This window comes from Ptychodera flava, chromosome 19 (assembly GCF_041260155.1).
Source record: "Ptychodera flava strain L36383 chromosome 19, AS_Pfla_20210202, whole genome shotgun sequence".
Lineage (NCBI taxonomy): Eukaryota > Metazoa > Hemichordata > Enteropneusta > Ptychoderidae > Ptychodera > Ptychodera flava.
In genome coordinates, this window is record NC_091946.1 from 22989537 (window position 1) to 23013329 (window position 23793).

General features: G+C 39.9%; 2 protein-coding genes across 3 annotated transcripts in view; one reads left to right on the forward strand and one right to left on the reverse strand.

The window, feature by feature from the left end:
* Positions 1–213: 213 nt before the first annotated feature.
* On the reverse strand, positions 214–18810 carry LOC139118942 (zinc finger CCCH domain-containing protein 13-like). The gene is given in 15 exon segments (XM_070682520.1): positions 214–635; positions 1399–1574; positions 2281–2481; positions 2988–4395; positions 4398–5406; positions 5633–5891; positions 6671–6942; positions 7440–7694; positions 8209–8348; positions 12945–13096; positions 13675–13840; positions 15577–15694; positions 16201–16328; positions 16910–17056; positions 18729–18810. Coding segments are annotated over 14 exon segments (4602 nt in total). The 5' UTR covers positions 17033–17056; positions 18729–18810; the 3' UTR covers positions 214–440.
* Positions 18811–19006: 196 nt separating this feature from the next.
* The window catches only part of LOC139118943 (cohesin subunit SA-2-like), a 36839-nt gene continuing 32052 nt past the window's right edge, over positions 19007–23793 (forward strand). For both annotated transcript variants that reach the window (XM_070682521.1, XM_070682522.1), the window contains exons 1-3: positions 19007–19135; positions 20725–20893; positions 23521–23605. In XM_070682521.1, the coding sequence (XP_070538622.1) occupies positions 20742–20893; positions 23521–23605 (237 nt within the window). In that variant the 5' untranslated portion in view covers positions 19007–19135; positions 20725–20741. The remainder of the gene's footprint in view (positions 19136–20724; positions 20894–23520; positions 23606–23793) is intronic.

The following is a 23793-nucleotide window of genomic DNA, read 5'->3' on the forward strand; positions in this document are numbered from 1 at the left end:
CTTATCACAGAGACTGTACTTATGAAATGTGGAACCAACTATGTGAAGGAATTTTCCATTCTTGAAAGAACAAGTTCTTCCTTCCAAACAAAATAAGAAAATGTATTATTCGTTTCTTCCTATGTGTTAGAGAGCAAAGTATCCTCAGTACATAACAATGATTTCAAGTGCCCCTTTAAGTTTGCGAAGTCGCAAAGTTAGACAAGTATATCATTCACTAGCCGCATATCTTTCCATTTTATATCAAAAAGTCAAGTATTTTTTGTAAGTACAACTGCTAAATAAGCAAAATTCTGACATTACAGCAAGCAAAATTAATTTACTGTGCTGCAATGCATCGTGGGTATACATTACATCATGTGATACTGCTACACCAATCACAATGTCTCATTTTGTTGTTAGCTGCCTATTCATATTTTAAAATAATACAGCATCTTTGTCTACGACAGAACAGAGACTTCAGTTGGAGTTGATGTCGGAGTCAGTACAGTGGAGTCAGGCACTTGTTTTGTGTCCTCAGATTGTCCCGATGAATCCTTGACGGATGACGGTTTTTGAGATCGGAATAGTTGAATACTCAGGCGATACAGCTCTGGGTCAATATCTGGAGCTGTGTAAGCATTCTGGTCAACATCCTGCAAACACAGAAATAAATAGGATGTACCTTTTTATAACATATGAAGAACCTGAAGAATCTTTAGGTTTGTCTTAAATTCTAAGAATACAGGTGTTAAGGTAGAATGTGCCTCAGGGACAAACTTTTACAATTCTTTTCTGATCTACCACTTGTGGGGGTTCGTTTTAAAGCTCTTGGTGTAAGAAAATGTTTCACTGTCATAGTATTTCACAAATCGAAAATTTTATTTTTCTCCATAGGAGGGACCACGGCCCTGTTGAATTTCAAATATCGGTATATTTTGGTTAATTTTTTTCTCTAGTCCCTGACCCCCGATTTTTATTCTTGATTTCAAAAGAAAATGGTTGAAATATTTCTTAGGGAAAATTTGAGCAAAATTTAAGTCTTTCAACTTCGAGGTGCATCCTACCTTAAAAGAGAGCCAGAATCATGTAAATTCTAATTTCTGAGCTTAGGTTGAAACCAGTCTACATCAAAACCAATTTTTTTGATCCTATCTGCTCAGGGATGGTGTTGTTTGAATAATGCACCGAAGGGGAAATGAAGAAATTGTACTAAGAGGTGAAGCAACCTATTTCAAAAGTGAAGTTCAATTTGATGCTATTGTTCACAATGGGAAACTTGGACCTCCCCACACAAGAGATAGGAATACGAGTGTTACAGAAATGTGCCTTTGATCAGACTGTCCTCACAAAAAATTTACAGAAGGCTAGTCAGAAAAGACAAACTCAACATATGAATGACTTATGTTCATAGCTTACTTTGTCAGGTTTTCGGAGCTGTTTTCTGATAGCCATGTCCCTGCGGGCACACAGAGCACGTCTGCAGGGACCGATGTCGGTGAAGAGTCTCGCTCGCTGCTTCTGCCTCTTCAGAGACGCTGCGTTGAAGATTCCAAGGTCACTTTCGAAGAGTTTCAACTCCGGACCATGCCAGTCTGAGAAGTGGTACAGCATGAAACGAAAGAGGTGTTATCGAAAGAATGACATCAGAGATATTGTTAGCAGGAGTAAGGAATTATTTCTGATAAATTTGTATCTTTTTAAAATGCGCCCTCTACAGTACATGTGTAATTTGCACTGCTTTTGTTGATAAGTTATGATAATATATCTGGCCTAACATTCACTTTCAGGGGCATGTTTTGCACTGAAAAAAATTACAAACAAATGAACAAGGGGCAAACGTGTTTCACTTCAATAAAACATTCATTTGATTAACGTAATGTTACTGGTTATGTCTCTGAAACAATGTAGCAAGCTGCATCTGATGATAGATAGCCTACACATGTCCTAGACCAACCACTGTGATAACTGCTGTACATGTACTGCTGCCACTCAGCACACGATCAGTCCTGAACTAATTGTTACACAGTAACAGTGCATACATGCATACAGATTGAATGTACAGTGTTACAAGGCATAGATGTACGCACCACAGCAAAGAACTTCAGAGGTAGCAAATCAAACAGAAACAATGACTTTTTCAAGTGATACCACTATTGTCTATCTTACTCCTGTCACCTCCTAATCTTGGTCTATAAGTATCAGCTTTGATGAACAGGTCACACCTACTCCCTGTCATGAAGGGATGGGGGCAGGGGGGTGAGGAGTCTGCTCCCTCCCTCCATATCAAGTTTTACTCACCCTCAGCTAGGGACTTTTCACAGACTTTGGTGATCTCAGCCATTAGCTTTGGTCCAGCCAGGGTCTTGGAAACGCCAATGTTGGCCAAGATGTTGCCCGGAGAGAACTTCTTGAGGGCGGTCACTGGCTTGGTTTCCTCTGCCTGTACCTGGGTGTCTCTCATCAGGCTAGCAAAGTCAACGTCCATCACATCCAACCGCTCTGATTTGTAAATACACATTACAGTAGTAGAAATCAGTATATGAACCATATTTGCACAGATGTGACCTATACGCTTCAAATAAAGGTGGAAGTCAATTTGCTTTAAAGAAAAAACAAGCCGAGAGGTCCACTTGTAAACAGTCATGATATTTCTTCTTGACACAATATGCAGACATTTTCAAGCATTATGCCAACGGTGCAATGCTTTCTGCTCACTGTACCTATTGGCTGATATCTGGAAACTGATCAAAAGATTTCCCTTACAACATTCTGATATTGGACAAACACACATTTTGTCCATAAAGAATTACATTTAGGATTTTGATTGTGGAATATTTTTCCATTTCACAAATGAACAAAACATATTCTGAGAAATACAGACCTACATATTATCACTCCAGTGTTCTATATCATGCAGCAATGACCTGAGCAATGAAAGCCACACATTGAAGCTAGTACTGTGAACAAAAAAGTCAGAACAGAAACCGAACACAATTTTGATGTACCTGCTGGAGTTTCCTCAGGCTGTTCCTCTGCCTTTTCTTCCTCCCTCTGGGAGTCTTCACCAATCATGGCTTCCAGTTCGTCATCACTGATTGGCTCGTACGTATCATCACCATAGCCAGCTGAGATTCCGGTTGAGAAGGCATCCTGAGCGGCACTGTCTTCCCCATCAGCTGCCACTGAAGAACTTGCCTCATCAGACACCTTGGCTTCGTCTTGTTTCTCTGCTTCCTCGACGGCAGTTTTGTCCCTCGTTGATTCAGACTCAGACAAGGTCTGCTCCTTTTCTTCAGATCTACTACGAGTCCGTTCTCTCTCCTTGCCCAGCGTTCTGCCCTTCTCTCTGTCTGACAGTCTCTCACTATCCCTTTCTCTATCTGTGCCATAGTCGTCGTCTTGCCTGAGGGCGTCCTTGTCACTCTCCTTTGAAATCCTGCCTTCTCGTCTCCTCTCTGACCCGACAGAACTCAGTAAGCTTGATGTGCTACCAATGCTTGGGCTGCGCCGCCTGTTGAGTCTTTCTTCTTCCACGAGTTCTGACACTCTCCGTACGTCCCTGTCACTTTCCCTCTCACTGACTCTGTCCCTATCTCTGACTCTTTCCCGACTTCTTTCCCTTTCTCTATCAGAGTTCCTGTCTCTGTCCCTGTCGACATTTCTCTCCCTTTCTCTGTCTATGTTCCTTTCTCTGTCTCTGTCGCTGAATCTCTCCCTATCTCTATCCAAAGTTCTCTCTCTATCTCTGTCAATGGTTCTCTCCCTCTCTCTATCAGAGTTCCTGTCTTTATCTCGGTCCATGATTCTCTCCCTGTCTCTGTCCATATTTCTCTCCCTCTCTCTCTCTAAATTTCTCTCCGCCAAATCTCTGCCCAGGTTTCTCTCCCTGTCTCTCTCCATATTCCTCTCCCTCTCCCTGCTTACATTTCTCTCCCTTTCCCTACTGATGTTTCTCTCTCTATCTCTGTCAATATTTCTTTCCCTATCTCTGCCAATATTCCTCTCTCTGTCTTTGTCCACATTTCTCTCTCTTTCCCTGTCAATGCTCATTTCTTTGTCTCTGTCCATATTTCTCTCCCGGTCTCTGTCCATATTTCTGTCCCTCTCTCTATCGATATTCCTCTCTCTATCTCTTCCAATATTTCTATCCCTCTCTCTGTCCACATTTCTCTCACGGTCCAGGTTTACTTCTCTATCTCTTTCTCTTTCAGTATTTCTCTCTCTGTCTCTGTCCATCATTCTCTCCCTCTCTCTGTCTAAGTTTCTCTCTCTATCCATAATTCGTTCTCTGTCCAAATTTCTTTCCCGATCTCTGTCGACATTTCTGTCTCTATCCCTGTCCAGGTTTCTGTCTCTGTCTCGGTCTACATTTCTCTCTCTATCTCTGTCCAGGTTTCTGTCTCGGTCTCGGTCTAAATTTCTTTCTCTATCTCGGTCCAAATTTCTGTCTCTGTCCACAATTCTCTCTCTGTCTCGATCCAAAGTTCTTTCCCTCTCTCTATCAAAATCCCTTTCCCTGTCCAATCCTTCTCATCGTCTCTGCTGTACTTGTCTCTGATCTCGCCGACTGGCGAGTCTCTAGCACCAAGTTTCTCAGCTTCACGTCTTGAAGAAGTGGTCCGTGGCTCGGGGGCTACGTCCCGATCTGCACTGTGGCTGCTGCTTCTGCTCTTGGCCTGGGCTTCGTTCCATGACTCGACGCTGGCATCGGACCAGTCGCTGAAAACCTCTTCAGTCTGCGGCACTGGTTCCGCAATAACTTCCTTTGGTTTCCTATGCCTGTCACGCTCCACCCTCTCTTCTTGCTCTCTCCTGGGAGGAGGAGGAGGCGGGGGCGTCCTTTCTCTTGCTCTTTCAAGTCTTGATACTCTGTATGCCTCTCCTCGAATTACTGGACTATCTCTTCTCTCTCCTGCACGTCGTCTTTTTCGAAACGGTGAATCACTGCCTGACTGCTCATCAACATCTGAGTGAGGGCGCTTTCTACTTTGAGCTGGTCTGTCACGGTCTCGAAAGTGTCCCTCTCTAGTGCGTGTATCTCTTTCCATTTCATATTTACTGGCTGGCTCTCGCAGCCTGCTTCTGTCGTCATAGTCTCTGTATGCTGATGACCTTTCAACTTTGCTCCGTAACCCTCGATCTTGTTCGGCAAACTTTCCGTGCCTTCCAGCATATCTGTAATCTGCTGGCTCATCGCGAATTCGACCTCGTTCCGACGGATATCTCCCCTCGCGAACTGGCTCAGATCTCTTTGATTTGCTGGGTGGTGTTACACTCTTCCTTTCCATCCGCGTTGGGATGACTTTACTCGCCAGTTTTGGTTCCTTGCGGTCCCCTTCATGACTGCTTGTGCTACGACTGGCTGGAGAGTCCTGATGAATTCTATGAACAACTGGAGAATTCTTCTCTTCTCTGAATTTCCGTCTACATGGAAAAATGCAAAGAAGAACAGGAAATTTCATTATTTTGCTGAAGTTTTTCCAGACAAAAAATCCTTGCAAAAACTGCATTAAACCTAATTTCTAAAGAGCTACTGTTTAACAAAGTAAAGAGGATTCTTTTAAAACAACACCTACAAAATCTCTAAAGATTTTGGAAACTTTGAATAGTTTTGTGATAGTTGAATGCATTACTATATTCCAAACAATACCTGGGCATCTCAGCAGTGCGATCCGTATGTTTATCATGCCTTGCTTCTCTCTTCTCTTCCTGCTTTCGTTCCCACTCATCACGGCGGGATTCTCTCTCTTTCCGGGAAACAGTCTGTTCTTCTCGTTTTGTCTCCCTCTTGTCAAGCCTCTCCACGTCTTTACTGTCTGCAACGTGTTTGATGCGTTCACGGCTGCTGTCGTCCTGAGATTTGGCATCCTTTAGCAACTGACGGCCAGCTTTCTTCTTCTTTCCTTTTTCTGCCATGAACGACATACAGGTTTGTTAGTTGTAAGCTATTGTTCCAGTAAGCTATTGTTACCTTGCTTACTGGAAATGGTTTGAGGGCTGTTCATCACATGAGCTGACAACACAAATTCAGACTCACAAATTTCTACAATTCTTTTCTGATCTACCACTTATGGGGGGGTTCATTGTAAAGCTCTTGGAGAAAGAAAAACTTTCATTGTCTTAGGTTTTTGAAAATGCAAAATTTAATTTTTGCCCATAGAGTTAACACAGGGATGACCGCCATTTTGAATTTCAAATATCGCAAAATATTGGGCAAATTGTTTTGCTAGTTCAAAACTTTGCACGGTGACCTCGATTTTTGTTGTTGATTTGGTGAAGAAAGAGAATGGTTGAAAGTTTCATTTGGGAAAGTTTGAGCATAAGTTTAAGTCTTTCATTTTCAAAAAGATCGAAGGGCCAGTAGGTGTAACTTTTTATTTTTTCATCATTTAGTATTTTTGTGTTGCACGTCTTTTACAAGTTCTTGTTCTACTCCCTAAATCATGTTGAAACACCTACTACAAATGCAGTCTTAATCTAGTTATTGTTTATATTTACATGCAAGTATGCTAGGCAAACGTTAAATGCACCAGAGCTTGAGGTTCATGAGGTCTGAAAGATATCCTACATTGTGAACAAGACAATATCTTCCTGGTAGAAAAGAAACAAAAAAAATGTCTTTTATGGCCAGATTTTTGAGAAACTGTTTGTGTTATGTTAAAAATGTGCATTCACGGTGGAGACACACCTGACGGATAAGGGGACGACTTTCGTCTTTCGAGTCTCTCTGGGGATCGTTTTTCCACTGACCGCTTCTTGGGAGATGCTGATTGCTTCTTCAAGGGTGGCGACCTCCTCTTTGGAGTAGGCGACCTCCTCTTTGGAGAGTATGACCTCTGTCGTGGTGGTGGACTGACTGGAGTTTGAGGGCGCACTTTACGTTTCTTTGGAGGTGGGCTTGGTGAACGAACTTTCTTGCGTTGTACACGGACTTCAGTGACGACAGGTGCAGGTTGTTCCCTGAAGGATGTAAGAGTGAAGAGAATTAGCTGGACCAAAACAATGTTTTGATGTCTCAGGATTTACCACGATACTGTATATACATTTAAATGTTGCCACACAGATTTTTTTCAAGTAAATGTTTTCACTTTAAACTAAGTGAGTGAGTTTGAACCTAAATAAACCTAAAGCAGGTTGACTGAGCGATCAAAAGGCAGATCATGTTAGAGATAATCATAGGATTCATGACGGTCACAGAAAACAGTCACAATAGAGTTACCATTATTTCAGCACACAGAGATTGGGTTTCAAGTATGCCTTTTTACGCAAAAATAGATTAATCAGATATTCCCCGTGAATGGAAATAAGGAACAAGAGTTATATTCACTACAAGAATTGCATTTTATTATTATTCAGTTTGGGTTAAAAATCAGACATATAATGCCTGGTAAATTAGAACCGAGGGGAAAGATGCCAATGCGATCCACATCATCCAAATGAAAAGGAACGTTTCTTACTTTCGTTTGGTCTTCTTGTCTGCTTTCTCCTCTGGGTGACTTTTCTTTTTCTTTTTAGTCTTGACTGGAGACATCACTTCCATTTCTTCCGGTGGCGGTGGTGGGCTTGGAGTGTGCGGCCCTTTCCGGTGCGGTGATTTACGGGATTTCTTGGAGGACATCTTGGGTGGTGGGGAGTCCAGCTTGGGGCTTGGTGTCCGAGGGCCCCTCCTCGGTGGAGGATCCATAGATGGTGTTTGTGGGCCGCGTTTGTCTCTGTTGAGAGATGGCATGGCAGTTCAGAATTTGATTACTTCACCAGTCTTTGAACACAGCTTGCAAGTATCACTGTTGGTGTACTTGACTAAGAACACAGACTGTATCAATAACCAATGAAACATGCTATAACATACAAAGTTGAGGTAGGGATCAGAATATTGCGGCAATGGTCAAGCGTATTATTTTCTTCTGATTGATAGAACAAGTGATTAACTGTAGTCTAGATTACAACGACAAGAACAATATGAGAGTATATTATAGTCAAGTGAATGTTATTTCCAGACAAAGGGAGACAGAATTCCTGTTATGCCTGTATGAAATGTTCACATTAACGTAGCAAAACGATACATTTGAAGTTTCGGCAATTGTGCAGCAAGACTGTGTAATGCTGAGAGCTTCAATATTCAGAAGTTGTTCCTTGTAATTGTTAATGCTCAATGATTTCTAATCTCAACTAGAATTTTTCTGTTGAGTCAAGAATTCAATCTTAAGACAAGTGACATGTGGATACCTTGGTGATTCAGGCGGTGTTCTTGGTCCTTTACGCTTCTCCCGGGATTTCCTTTTCTGCTTTTTGCTGGAAGGGGCCGGACTTGGAGAACGTATTTCTTTCCGTCCTTTGGTCGGGGAAGGGGACTCCTCAGAAGAGACCTGTGAAAGAAGTACCGGTGGTATGATAAATTCATTAATGAGGAGACACAAGTGGGCTACGATTGAACATTCTGCAGCAAAAACAACCAAAATGCAAACACCACACTTTTACACACAGATTACAGCCATGTTTGTCTTGACAAATGACACTGTATGTACTGCTAGACATAAATTTCATTCAAGGTCATTCACTTTGCATGAGACAACTATATGCTGACAGTGCCTCAGCAACAGGGAGACCTGTGAAGGCTCATTTTTAAGGGCTCTTCCTTGTCTCATGGAATACTGAAGCCATCTATGAATTCTATGCAGTGTTCTGCCCAGGATCAAGCAAAAGCGTAGCAGCTAATTTGCATAATCATTTGCATATCATTAATTTATATTTGCATATGGATATAAGCTTGCACATGCACCCACGCATTCATGTACACTCACAACAAAATGCAATGGTAACACACAAGTATGCAATTTGAACATCATGGAAACTCTTTGTTACACTTAAACCGGTAACTCTCGGTAGGGCCCTACCGAGAAAAATCGATAAAAATGGGCGGAGCAAAACATAACTATTATATGGTTTCTTTGTGAACAAAAAGTAGCAAATTAAAACAGCTGGATGAACACCTCCAAAAATAGAACGTGCACGCCACATAATGTAAACATTGACTGCACGGTGACTTTACGTATACTAATTCACCCAATTTTACAGTTTACTTTCCATACGATACATCCACTCATTTACCCCATAGATTTGTCTTGAACATTGACTTTTTCGCAGTCTTACTGGAGCAGAGGTTCGGCGCGGCGTCGCCTCGGATTTGTACAAACCGTGATGACATTGCCAGGCGATCGATCGACACTCCTTAGTTCTAATGCGTCATGGTATACGTTTCTCGTCCGAAAACGAAGCGTTTGTTATTGTATTCAGCGCGCTTTTGAACAATTCAACATAATGCATATCATGACAGCAATAGCTATCCGCATCTTTGTATACGGGTAAACGATGCAGAAATCGTAGAAAATGTAGTTTTTCTGCCACGGGATCTATTATCGGGGGTTTCCTCGGCTCAGTCATAGTTTATATAATACTAGTACATCACTCTTGCAGGGAGTCTTGATTGCAGAGTCGTATTTGCCTTGATAATGAAGCACCGTTTTGTCCAAACGCCGTCCTAGAAATGCCGCATTTCAGGAAAGAACGGGAAAAAATCAAAACAGTTCTGAAAGAACAGCAAATTCGCCTACCAGATGTCAAAATTTATCGAGTGTGGGTATTTCAATGGACGACGTTAGACATTTACCACAATGCTCAACGGCCAAGTCGTCTACCAAATTTTGTAGAGCTTTTGTCTTACAAACAATCCTTTCCTCATTCGACCTTAGTTCAGCGAGGCAGGGCTGTGTCTCCATTATAAAACGTAGTTTTCACAGTTCTTGGATGGTAGTTGTAGTTTCCTTTTAAAAAATTCGTTGTCTCATGAACTCGGCGCTGTCGGATGGGAGGGTACCGACGACTATTCCCCCGGCTTCGATTACAAGTTTTATGGTGACCGAAATGAAATGTGGTGTCGATTTGTTGTCTTATGATTATTTCAAAAAGCTTCTGAAAAATACTTATTTTAGAAATCAAACCTGTTAATATTTAATCACCAAAAATAAAATCAGAAAAAAACTGATCGCATGAATTCTCGGAGCATTCGTTTCAATGTTCATCCCTCCTTATAAAATGGTGAGTTCTAGTATTTCGCTACTTCGAACGATCCCGCCCAAATCGAGTGCACTTGTACTTCTACACTCTCCACGCAGTCGCGATACTAGTTCATTACAAACGCGTGGTAGTCAGAGTCAGACTGCTAATCACACTATGTCAGCTGGCTTTATGAAGATAGCGGTCACTGATGAGCACTAGAGGTAGCCTCGGGAATTTTCTTTGCCAGGAATGAATTGGAGCTAGCTGTGACGGGGATCGAGCGCGGACATTTGAGTGCAACTTATGGGACTGATTAGTACGGTGACCTCAGCTGCCGCCGGCGACGTTTGTCAACTCGACGTCTGATCAGCATAAGTGACCCAGCAGTGACGACCGAATATGCCGAAGGCGATAGCAGGCGTTAAAAAATCCCGGTTTTGTCAGCACATTGGATTCTGGAGGCTACTTGTTTTTTTGAATTTTGACTTTATTCGCTTTGTGTTACATAGGCATGCACGGCTTTAGATCGGGAAAGAAAATGTATATCACTTTTGGAAACAGCTAAGCGATAGTTACGCATATCGCATTGCGATGATTGCGCTTTTAACAGTACGTTGACTAGAGGGTAAAACTTGAAATTTGAAAAGAAGACAGAAGATATACAGATAGTGTAGACAAAGTGAGAGATCATGCCAGAATTCGTGCTGGTACTTGTCCATGGTTTCAACCCGAACATACCAGACGTACTTATGTCTGGCAGAAATGGGCCTTCCTGTCTGTAAAATGTACGGCTCAGGTAGGCCAACATAATGAAAACGGTCCTTTTCAGGACCAACAAATTTTCCAAAAGGAGAACTACCGAATCAAATGTTTTGCATGTATTTATTATACACAGTGTGTGCGTTTGTATCTTTCGGTACGCTCCGAGTATTTGGTGTTTTTTCCCCGCATTGAACAATCAACGCTACGTACGTAAAAAGTAAACAACGTACCGCTAATGACTCATTTGCAATTTGCATATCATGTCAATCATGCAGATTCAAACTGAACATAGAACGTTATACCGGCGATATTACCGGCAAATATTTTATTCTTTTTCTGGTTCCAGACGTCATTTCAAATTTAATTTCGTCAGAAACCAAGTATATTGTGCTCCAAATACTTATACACCTATCCCTCAATTTCCAAGAAAAAAATTACTCGGTAGATTTCTAAATTAAAGCTTTTTATCGACGACGTCCAGAGCGTACCGAGTACGTTTGAATATCCCACCATTATGACCACTCTCGTAGGTTCTCGCGCTTTTATACGGGAGTTGGGGCTTTAAATAAATCATCACAGTATAGTACAGTTGCAATTAAAATAGAAGATTCAAACAGTAACAGCAAGCTCAGATTGAAAGCAAGAAATGGTTCGTCTGATTGGAGTTTCATTAATACATATATTGCTAATAAAATTGTCGAAAATTCCCAACAAAGAGGAAAATTCACAAGTTTAAGCTTTACAAAAATTCAAATGTAATTGAGTTTTATATCATTTTTGAACGTCAAACAACGAGAATAATGATTCATCACGGGGATCAACCAGCCGCCCCCCCCCCCCCCCCCCCCCCCCCCCCCCCCCCCCGCGTAACTACCACTGCCACTGAACACCGTCGTTCGATTCTTGATTTCAAAAATACCACCAAGATGATCACAAGACATGAACTAAGTATGACTAGAATCGCTCGAAAATCAGGTGTAAAATCTTTCAGAGAACGTGTCAGAGTGGAACCACACGCTATGCCAGGATCAATGTCAACACGTCGGCCAACATGGCCGCCGCCATATTGGAATTTATGCAATGTGAAGTCGATCGCGACCGCGATCGTGATCTTACTCGGACAAAAAATAAGATCATCGTTGTAAAATCATAATCAACCTCACTAGTCAACTGCTTCTTTTGTTTCTTTCGCGGTCCATTTCGTTGATCAAAGCATGGGAATGTGATCAAAGACCCCGCTAGTGCTACATCGCCTAACTCTGTGAATACTTGTCCTCGATGTATACCGACTAAAGGTATTTGTTGGTCGTAATAGTCGATGTAGAATGAAAACTTGTGAACAACCCAGCCGATTCTTCTATTGTTTTAACGTTCCTCTCAACACTTACGGACAACTTATCGGACGCATACCATACTTCACACCTTCCACTCTTTAACCAGGTTGAAAGTTGCAGTGAGCGCTAATGTGTAGACAATGTATGCAACAGCTGGTAGCTACGCAGAGCGCTAGCGTGTGAACTAAAGGATGGCGGGAATATTTTAAAGCGTAGGGGGGAGAATCAAAGCGTAGCGGAGACAGGCGAAAGCGTAGCGGGACCGCTACGCTAAAATGGCCTGGGGAGAACACTGCTATGAGACATCTGGGGTAGTGTCTTCCCTTAAAATGAACATTTCAGCCTGAAAGTTGAATGTGCCACGGGGACAGATATTCAGACTCTCAAATGTGCATAATACTTTTCTGGTCTGCTACTTGTACTGGCTCATTTAGAAGCTCTTGGATAAAGTAAAGTTTTTACTATCTTATTTTTATGAAAATTGACAGTTTTATTTTTCCTCATAGAGTTAACAGAGGGATGGCAGTCATGTTGATTTTTCAAATATCAGGTTTTTTAAGAAATTGATATCTCTAGAACAAAAATTTGCACAGTGACCCCTTATTTTAATTTCTGATTTTGAAAGGGAATGGTTGAAAGTTTCCTAAAGGAAAGTTTGAGAAAGAATTTGAAGTTTGATAACGGATACTCCACTGTAGAACCGGCAACTTCCACAAATATGGCAAACTGTCTCTCATTTAGTAGGGTCATCTTCTACAGCATTTTGACCACAATTCAAAAACCTACAATGGTCTCCAGAGAAAATCGTACCTGTTTTTCGATGATAACATTTTCTTTCTCTTTTTCTCTCTTCTCCTTTTCAATTTCCAATTCCAGCTCTCTCTGTAGTTGTTGCCTTCTGAGTTCAAGGGTCAACTCCCGCTCAAAATCCAACAGGTTTTCATTTCCGCTTTCCCACTCCTCTGTGCAAACGACAAATTTCATTAGCAATGTAAAGCTTTATATTTCTCCAACTTTTAATTTGGCAGAAAGTGACACAATCAAACTATTCTAGCTCAAATCACTTTCAAAAATGCAAGTTTAACAAAGTTGTCATCCTGCTTTCATTTTGTGACCACATTTCCAGTGAAAAGATTTCTCTTATGTTTACACAATGCAAGACACCAGGAAGTCAGATCTCTGCTATAACCCTACTTGAAGGCACGACAATCTGTTGTAGGATATCCACGATACTTCTGGTTACAATTTTGCCTTTGTCAAAGTCTTGAGCAGATGTTTGCTGAGTGAATATTTATCAATAGCTTGATAGAAAGGTTGCGTTTTTTCAGAGGTTGTGCCTAGAAGAGTAGAAAACTGGGTCTACGCATATTCGTTTCAGTAAAATGACACTACAGTATATAACTTCTACGTAATATGAAATGAAATAACTCAAATAAATCATCAGACAGAAGTTACATTTAAGAAGTACAGTAATTCTTTTTTATTTGCACATTCTGGATCTAGAAAATTGACACAAATAAAAGGGAGGAAATGGTCAAACCTGGTTCTGGCAATTCCACAGGCTGATCCCAGTCAGCAGGTGGTTCCTCTCTGTCAGTGTCCGGAGATCTTTCCCTGGTTAGAACCATCGGACTGATCTCTCGTCGTTTTCCCTTCACAGGCTCATCCTTGTCTCTGTGGCTCCCTCTGTGCCGGGATTTCTCCCTCTTCAGAAACAGAGAAATATTCCTCCATGAGAAAGCAAGGCTTGGACAGTCATGTGGCAACTGACATTAATCATCAAAAGTTAATACAAATTAATTTTTAACCTGTTTTGTATTCGTTCTCTGGTATCACTAACACCTTGAAGATCAGATACATGTAGATCTTGCTTCAATCATTTCAATAAATTGCAGTCAATTTTGTGGATATTTCTAAGAATGGTACGTCTTTATTAGTCCCCACGGACACCGTCCGGGGGGACTTATAGGTTTGGTCATGTCCGTGCGTGTGTGCGTGCGTGCGTCCGTCCGTCCGTGCGTGCGTGCGTCCGTCCGTTCACGCAGATATCTCAGAGATGCCTGGAGCGATTTCATTCAAACTTGGTACAAGGATTACTTCATATGTCATACAGATGCACGTCAATTTGTTTTTTGATACGATCCAATATGGCTGCCAGGCGGCTATTTTATTATGATTTTTTCATGTACAGAGCCATAACTCAGACATGTTTCAACTGATTTTATTCAAAGCTGGTACAAGGACATTGACCAATGTCATAGATATGCACGTCAATTTTTCATGTGATACGATCCAATATGGCTGCCGTGCGGCCATTTTTTTACGATTTTTTCATGTACAGAGCCATAATTCAGGCATATCTCAACCGATTTTATTCAAACTTTGTACAAGGACATTGACCTATGTCATACATATGCACATCGATTTGTTTTGTGATACGATCCAATATGGCCGACATGTGGCCATTTTATTACGATTTTTTCATGTCCTGAACTACAACTCAGACATGTATCAAGCGAATTTATTCAAAAGTATTTTTATCACAGACCTAAAGAAGAGGACTCTATCCTCTCTGAGGACATGTAATCAAAGTACCCATTAACAAGTGGGGACTGTGTCATCAACGATGACTTGTACATACTATACTGAGTTTGGCAAATTTATGTATATTCAATGAAGACTACTGTTCTCTTCCCTGTCACTGCAGTGTTACAGAGAATTTTTTGTTAATGTTTTAACCCCTGCACAACCATAGTTTGGCCGAAAACCTGTTGTTATCAATGGTTATCACAGGAAATTTTGGGTTAACAGGTTGAGAGGATCTAATTACAAGCCTCTGTTATCTGAACATGTGAAAAAAAATTCAAAATTTTAGTTTCAGATGGATGCAGTATATTACATCTGTTCATCCAATCTCTGTTCAACATTAAAAACTCCAACATTAAAGCCCCATAAACTGTATCTTTTTGCATTTTTTTTCGATAAGATGGTTTGAAATCAAATGCAACTTGTCTTAAAATGCTTATCAAAGAGTAATCACAGAACATCTTTCATACATTTGTTATGAATGCACAACTTAAATTTTGGAAACTAAATATTTTTAGAGTTGCTACTCAAATATGGCCGCCGCATATATACCTGTAAGCACCTTGATTTAATCAATAAAATCCATCACCAACGATTAAAATAGTGACACTTTCAAAGAAGAATATGGCCTCATAACGGGAATCAAAAACATCTATCTGAAGTCAGGATGATATATTTTGGTAAGTCAGGTGCAAAAAGATAAAGCTAATGGGCCTTTAATCAGCAAAACTCAAGTTCAACAATATATATTGTCAATTTCACAATAGCAAAACACTCGAAGTGCATAACTGTCGCACATTTTATGTGACAAGTGACCTCTTTTGATAAAAATATCCAAAACATAATCACATCATACTTTTGGTGAACGTGATCCATCTCGACTTCTTCGTTCACTGGAAGTATCTCCTCTCCTATGGCCGACTTTGTGTCTCAAATCTTCAATATCAAGAGAATCTCTTCGTCTCTCTGGTGACCTGCAGAACAGAGTTGATATTTTTCAAGCCTATAGCGACATAATTTTACCAGCACTATTATGCGTCGTAATAAATTTGGGATGATAATGTCAAAATTTTGAAAATTCAGAAAAAAGGTACAGAAAAGTTTGTTTCATTTCATCAGAGCTAATCAAAACATTTGGTATTGTAGATTGCTCAGCTTGTGTACCAATACAACTGATATTTCATTCCCTGGTGACAGTATAGCCAGCAAATTAGTGCTGATCTTATGTGTGAAGGAATAGTCAACAGTGCTTGACAGCTGTGAAGAATGTGCAGTTTCAACCGAAGAGGAATTTGACGCCTTTCGCCAAGTCCATATTACAGTCGTGTGCGACATTGGGTAGATACATAGAAACATGAGAAAAATTGGATTTACTCAATTCAAAAAGTGGAAAGATTGCAGCTGTGGTATACTACCTCCATCACATATGGATGGCATGGTTTCCATTCTCTTTCTTTTTTTTTGTTATTTGTTTTCTTACCTTGTGCTTCTTGGTCTTTTCCTTGACGGCAAAGTGTGCTGAAATCGACATTTAGTACCATATGAACAGTGACCATCATGCAACCAGTTACGACATATCTCTTGTCTTCCACTCTCCACACTCACTCTCTGCTACAGAAAACCATAACGCCAGATTGTAACATATAGGTCAGTATTTCCAGTGTTCTCCACAGCTTGGGAAAACAGAGGGACGGCACCTTTACATAACAAAGCTTAATTTCCATATTCTTTTGTTGTAGAAATATATTCTTTCGTACAGTTATTAACATATTAATAAATTGCTCAAAAAACAGAAGGGTAGCCGAGCCCTAACAATCCCCTGGTGGAGAACCCTGTATTTCCATGACAACAATGTCAACGTATCAGAAGAGTCATAATGCAAAATACAGTGGACAAACTTTAGAAAAGTCCCCTTAGCTCAGTTGGCAAACCTTATGCATGAAATTCCCACAATACTTGATTTACATGGTGATAAATAGTTTAACATTATTATGATTTGAAAATCTTTTACCCACATTGCCCAATCTTACACAAATTTCCACAATGCTACATAGTGTAAAGAGTAACCATATCTGTCATTGGTGCTCTTGATCAAAGGGATATGGAAATGGTTTCTGCGGTGACAGATGTTTGTCACCATGGAAACCGTTTCCATACCTCCAGAGGATGAAAATCCTCCCTCTACATACCTCTCTGCCACCTCCCCCAGGTCCAAGTCTTTCAAACACACTTGGCCGCCTTCTTGAGCTGGAAGACGGTTCCTGCATGGACTTGGAACTATCCACTGTCACTTTGCGATGAATCTTGGACATAGTGATTATCACTGGGTAAAAACCCTAAAAAAAACCCAAACAAACAAACAAAGTGAATAATAATAAAATAAATGATAGTACATCTGATCTGTACAAACAACATCATTAGTTGCTACATGACGTAGGCCTTGTATTGATCATTAAAAGCTACAGCGACAATTGATGCAAGATAAAAGGCCAATGTTCATTCTCCATAACCAGCTTGTTTGCGTGTGTGCATTCATGGAAAAGTGTGATTTGAAGCCAAGCACATAAAATTTTTTGCCATTGTAGGTTAGTAACTATTTGTTACTTAGTATAGCGTTACAATTTTTGTCGTAACAATGACAGCAAATTAAGATTTAAAGTAGCCTTTCCTATACAAGTAAATTACAAAAGTCTTGTCCAAATTTTCAGATGAATAAATATTTTTACATATGATAGATCTGTGACAGCCCTGTACAGCTAGAGTGTGCTGAAGAGGAAAAGAATTGATTTGTAACACTGGTCCTTGATCACAGAAACAAGATGTAATATAGAGGCATTGTCAATGTACGATGCAAAGGAGTGCAAAATATTTGATATGATCATATACAGTCGAGGGGGAAGACTTACCCCTTACTGACTATGAGAAGATATAGAATCCCATGGTAACTTCAAATATCAAAGAAATGGAAAATTTCATGGCAAGAATATACCCCTGTAATCTATCTGTCCCCTTGTCGTATGTGGTGTGAATGGATCTATTTTGTGTGAATAAATGTGGAACATTCCATTTAGTTTCTAGTCTATTGAACCCATGTCAATTGGACGCCATTATGATTTGTAAGCAAGCCATTTAATTCACTGATATTGTGTTGTTTGTTATATCATTCAATGGGTCATGATGCCTAAAACATAATGATTAGGGGCACCCAAAATGACAGACAGAAATTTTACAATGGAATCTTCAATGTACCAATAGCACATTGTTGTATTGGGTATCACAGTAAAGATGCCGTCGCAACTCTCTACTGTTGCTGGTGTTTGTGTCATCAGTGCTGTACAGTGTACTGCTAACATAGAATTCAAAGAGTCAATAAAACATAATTTTGTTGGGAATATCTCAAAGAGAGAATGTTTATGATGCATGCACAACCCCAAAAATACGGAGTGTCAAACCACATGGTCCAAGGCATGGGGTCCAATTGACCAACCCCCTCTATTTTTCTTGTACCATTACTAGCACAGCAAACGTTCAATATTCATTGGTCATATTACATACCCCGATGAGCATGTTCAGTGAAAATGATGCTGCGGAGATGCTAGGAAATTTGAATATTCCCTGTCTTTTACTTTTCACAAGTCGGCACGCGCATGCAGTCGCCGCCCGGTCCCAAGTAATTTAGAAACACAGTTGGGCGAAACTGCTCAAAAAATACAGACAACTTAACTTACTTCTGTAATTACTAGGCCCTTTCACAATATCTTGCTGAGTTTGAACTTTACGAAAAGTGCAGAAAAAAAGCTTTAAACCGAGTGCTCCTATGTGTTTGTCGCAAGTTGACCGTGAATGACCCGAGGTCATGTTTCGTTTACGTCTTCAGCTTAGCTCTGCAAATTGAAATGACTGATCAGAGATTTACTCGATTGGCAAAGCAAATGCATGGTAAAAATATATCTCCAAATTGAAGGCAGGATTTCTAAAACAATATCACTGATCTTGATGAAGTCTCACCTGCACCTGGTATAAAACAAATCAAATTTACAGATTGAGCACAATCTCACTGCGAGTTTCGCTTCTGCATGTCGCCATCTTGTTTACGTTTATTTACTCCACGAAGCGTTTCATACTCATATTGATCCTCTTATATTTTTGTCTAGAGGGTACTAAATATCCATATTTTTATATTTTATCGATATAGAAAGTCATATAGTAAACATTCGTGATATTTGCATCATAATATTGTAAAACAAATATTCCAGTTTTGTTCGGCCTTGTTCGGAAGTAATCGGATCAGACGAGGTCACGAACGGCGCCAAAATAAAGGGTTCAAACAAGCGACGGAAGAGCATATTTCCCGGGAAAACTGAAACCGAAGGCTTTCCCTGGGAAGCGATCTCACTTTAAGGAAAAACTGTCAGGTAATTATTTCTATTTCCCCAAATTGACTTTGCAATATTTGTGGCTCACCTTTTTTGAAAATACATCCTGGTTTGGTAAATACAGTACGGAGACCGGGCAATGAAACTGATCAGCAGATAATTGCCATCCAAAATGGCGTCCTCCGCAAGCTATTGTGCAGTCTGCTGTCAGATTTTTCGGTATTTCTATGTATTTTACGATAGAAATCTTTATGCTATGATCTTGGAACGCGAAATCACGCTCGCATCGTCCTTACAAGCCGAGCCGATGTAAATAGAGTGCGAACGATCTTGTTTAAAAATGATAGTTGAATCACTATTTTCGTGTCTATCGCTTAGCGCCCCCTTTCGGCCTACTTGCATAATACTGGCTTCTGTCTGTGTAGTATTACAAGTGAAGGACAAGATGAAAAGAAAAAACGCGATAACGTCGCTTACGATGGATGATATTTAGCGAAAAGTGATAAAGGAAATTGACTCAAATGGTCAGAAAAAAATGTGCATGTAAATGCTATTAAGGTACTGACTATATCAGATGGACTGGAAGGAGCAACTTGCCTCGAAACATCACATCAAATGGCAAAGGTTATCTACCCACCTGAGAAACGCCATTTGACTCAGTAATGAAATTGAACACATGTTCCATAACCTCCTTGGACATTTGTTAGCATTCACCATTGGTGTAAACATAAGCTTATTGTCATGGTATAGTTATTGCAACTGTTCATGTACAGTTCTTAATAGGATTGGTCAGGATTTTTCCGAAGGTGATTACAAAAGTTCCTGTTTTCGGGGGGTTTCTCAGAAATGTTCTGATTACATGTTAACAACCAAGCAAAAGAGCATTTGTACAACAATAAGTTTGCAAATTATACACAACTGTGCTAAGTATCCTACATCCAATAGATTTTTGAAACTGAGCAGAAGGGCGTTCAGAAAGTTTGGTGAAGGACCTTTAGGGAAGGTCGTGTTGGTTTCTTGTAAAATACATTGAAGATTACAAAACTAGATAGAAATAAAAATATTGTCCTCCCTCCTTGAGCATGCAATCAAAATTAAATCTAATTTATTTCAGCAACACATTCTTCAAATGGAAAGTCTAAGATCTTCCCTCTTTGCCTTCAAATTCTATTACAGTCACCTCTGACTGTTCATAGCATTAGCAGTTGCAACAACCGCAAAAGAAAATTCCAGGTTAAGGTTGAGCTAATTTTTTTTTAAATATATGCTGATCATTGATGTCTCTTTTGTACTAACCTCAGTTATTCCCACATTGTTGTAATATGTAAGCAATAATTTACTCCCTCCCTGCCCATAATGGATGAAAGCAAACTGTGCACGACATAATGTATCAGCCAAAGCTGGGTACATTATGGAGTGCAAAATTTACTTGAGTCCTCTGAGTCCATTATGGAGTACACTATTGCTATTATTTTTTTGTTTTGGCAATACCAGTGAATTTGTATATGTCGAAAACATCTTGGTCCACAATGCTGGATAATCAGAAAAATCAGTAACCATATGGCAGGATGACATCACAAAAAGCATTGGTATGGACAAAACTATAATATAGTTCTGTATCATTGCAGCTGTATTGTCAAGCCTAATGATGCCCGCAAGGACTGGCAAGAAAGGGAAGGAGGCAGCGGTGGCGGCGGCGGCTGCAGCAGTTGCAGCTGCCGTTGGTGGCCCTGAAGAACCAGGGACATCTCAAGATTCCGTTGCAGATTTCTTCCCACCAGAACCTACTCCAGCTCCGTAAGTTCAGTTACAAGACATGCTAATGTGATGGCTACTTTGCTGTTTGCCTTTTTTAGCAATGGCTTGCGCGGTTTTCTACTTGAAGTGATGAATTCTCAATTGCAGAATACTGCCTTTAGATGAAAACAGAATCATCTTTAATTTTAGTTATGAATCATCAAAAATTGCATCATGAATATCACTTTTGTGCAAAGACAAGGAATTCTTGAGACCTTAAATAGCTTTTGTCTTGTGCTAGGGGGGCAAACTACATCGTACGGAAATGCATTGTGGGTAAAGCAAACCTTTCATCAAAGCAAGAGTTTGAGATGGTGACTCATTTTAGGTGGCAAAATTGTATTTAAGGTTCCGACAATTGGAAATGGAAAAGGTATTTGTGTTTTCAAGTCGAGACTTACATAACATATACTATGGACTTGATACAACATTATCTTGGATGAGCAAAACCATTCAGAGATTCACAGTGGAGTTTTACCTGTTATAAAGTATAGAAGTAAAGGGCTTGGAAGCCCCAGTAATTTTTTAATCCATCGTATAATATGGCTTTATTGTTATATCAAGGGGAACCCCTACTAAAATTTGCTGCCTGTAATGTCCTAAACTTTAAGGCTGCTCGTTGTTGCTATAATGACCACTAAGGTAAATACTGCTGCCCTTGTAGGGCAGTCCTTCACTCATTGTTTAGGCCAAAATAGAAAATATGTGCTGTTCCGATTACCCGACCTACCCCAATTTTATCCCCCCGACCCTAGACTTTTTAGAGCTTCGTAAACCCGGAAGTAAAAATAATGATATGAAAAAACGAGAAACGCATGAAACTAATTTTAGTTCGATTTTGATCCTTTTTGATCTACATAAAATGTTGTTGAAACAATACCACGCGTAAATTTCCGTACGCTGATTTTGCATATGAAAGCCTATCAGCCAGTTGAGAATACGTTCACAAAAGTTCATTGCCCTAGCCCGATAAGGTTTCTGTGTCACATCATCTCTGCACGATCGAGAAAAGGAGACAAACTGAAGGTTTTGTGCATCATATGAATGTCCATAACACTGAAAATAAATCCGATAGCAAAATTGACACGAAAAATTGGACTTTACCAGTACAGAAACATGCCCAGTGCAGACTGCATAAGCATTGAAGCAAGCTGTGGTGTCAATGGGCACATGGGCCTGGTTTTTGAATTCAGTGAACAGACACTGACTCATTTTTAAGATCAAATAAACCCTAAAATTAACTGTCGGTGACAACCAACCTTTCTGTTTGTTATTTTCTCCATTCTAAAGTGACTAAAAAAAGCAACTGGAGCAAATCTGACATCAAGAAATACTCAACTCCGCATTCAAGTCAAAACAAGGGATCTGACCCTCTAAGTTGTTCGTTTTAGCTCTACTGAGTCTGCCCACAAAACTACAAGACCAGCTAGGTCACTACAAAAACACAGCTCACTGGTTTGCAAAGGGCAAGGTTGATCCAAACTTACAGTAGTGAGGGATGATATACGCACAGTAAAAACGTGACAAACAAGCACATTATTTTTTTCAGAAGCTACAAAACATTCTTTTATAACTACAATTTTCTTGGCTTGTGTAGTGCAGACAGTTCAGTAAAAAATGAAAAAATCCCTTGAAGGTACAATTGGAATGGCTGGCTGTTGTTAATTTTGATGGTTGAATGTACATGAAGCCCTATGAAAGCAAACTTTCAGAATATGTGCAAACAAACATACAGAATATTTAAGCATGAGGGAATATGCTACAATTTTTAGGGATATTAAAGCTTATGAATATTAATGAGCCGTCCGCCACTCTTGGAAGCCCTATACATTCACAACAGTGACACCCAAATTTGTTGACTTTTGACAAAATCTTATAGAGGATGGTATTTGGAGCCAGCAGCTTGGATTGTGTAAGCAAGTGATTTATGGCTTGTAGTATGTACCGGTATATCACAAGTGACATCACTGCAACATTAAAACTTACATAAGATGTCCTTAAATGTTTCAGTTAAATCCCCCCAAAATTTTAAAATCCCCCTGAAAAATTCCAGGAGAGGGGGGACCAATCCCCCCTGGTATAGTATCCTAGATGAAAGACTGCATTGATGACAGTAAATATTGTGTTGTGTCAGTTCTTACAAGTCAGACTTACCTGTGGATAAACAGTTCACTTTCCTGTCAAAGAATTGTAATTTAGCCATATCAATTTCCGTGGCAGTCTAATAAACCACACTCTTCAATTCTACTGATGAATATTTTATTTTAATAAATTGGTATTCAATTTGAGTGCATTTCATGAGGAAATTGTTCACTGGTAGTTTGTTTGAAAGCATACAAAATGCACATTGAGAAATAAAAAGAAAATGAAAAAAAAAAAATTTCCCTACCTACCTACCCTATTTTTGAAAACCATGTAATCGGAACAGCACAATTTTTTTTTTTGGCCTTATCGTACTTTTGCAATCACTTGTCAACTGGTCCAGCATAATCATGGTAAGTGTTATTCTTTGCAAAGAAAAGATTCACAGACCTTGGAACCATCGGATATGATCCAATTGGATAGAATAATTTCATACTTATTACATTTATCAATTGGATTTTTTTATTTCATTTCTTTGTAACCAGACCTCCAGAACACCACTCAGGTGTTGAAGAGAGCGACACTGAGGAACATGCCAAGGCTAAGAAAAAGTCTGGAAAAGGTGGCGGGGTAGGTTAAAAGAAAGTTTATTCAAATACTTTATGAGGAGGAATGATGTTTGTGATGTGATGCTACAGAAATTACAGAAAGTGAAATGTCTGAATCAGTGTATTTGCATAACATGAATATTCATGAGAGTACTGTTACTGAAAATATATTTCTTTCAAACGTCACAGATGTACTTAAAGTGTATTCTT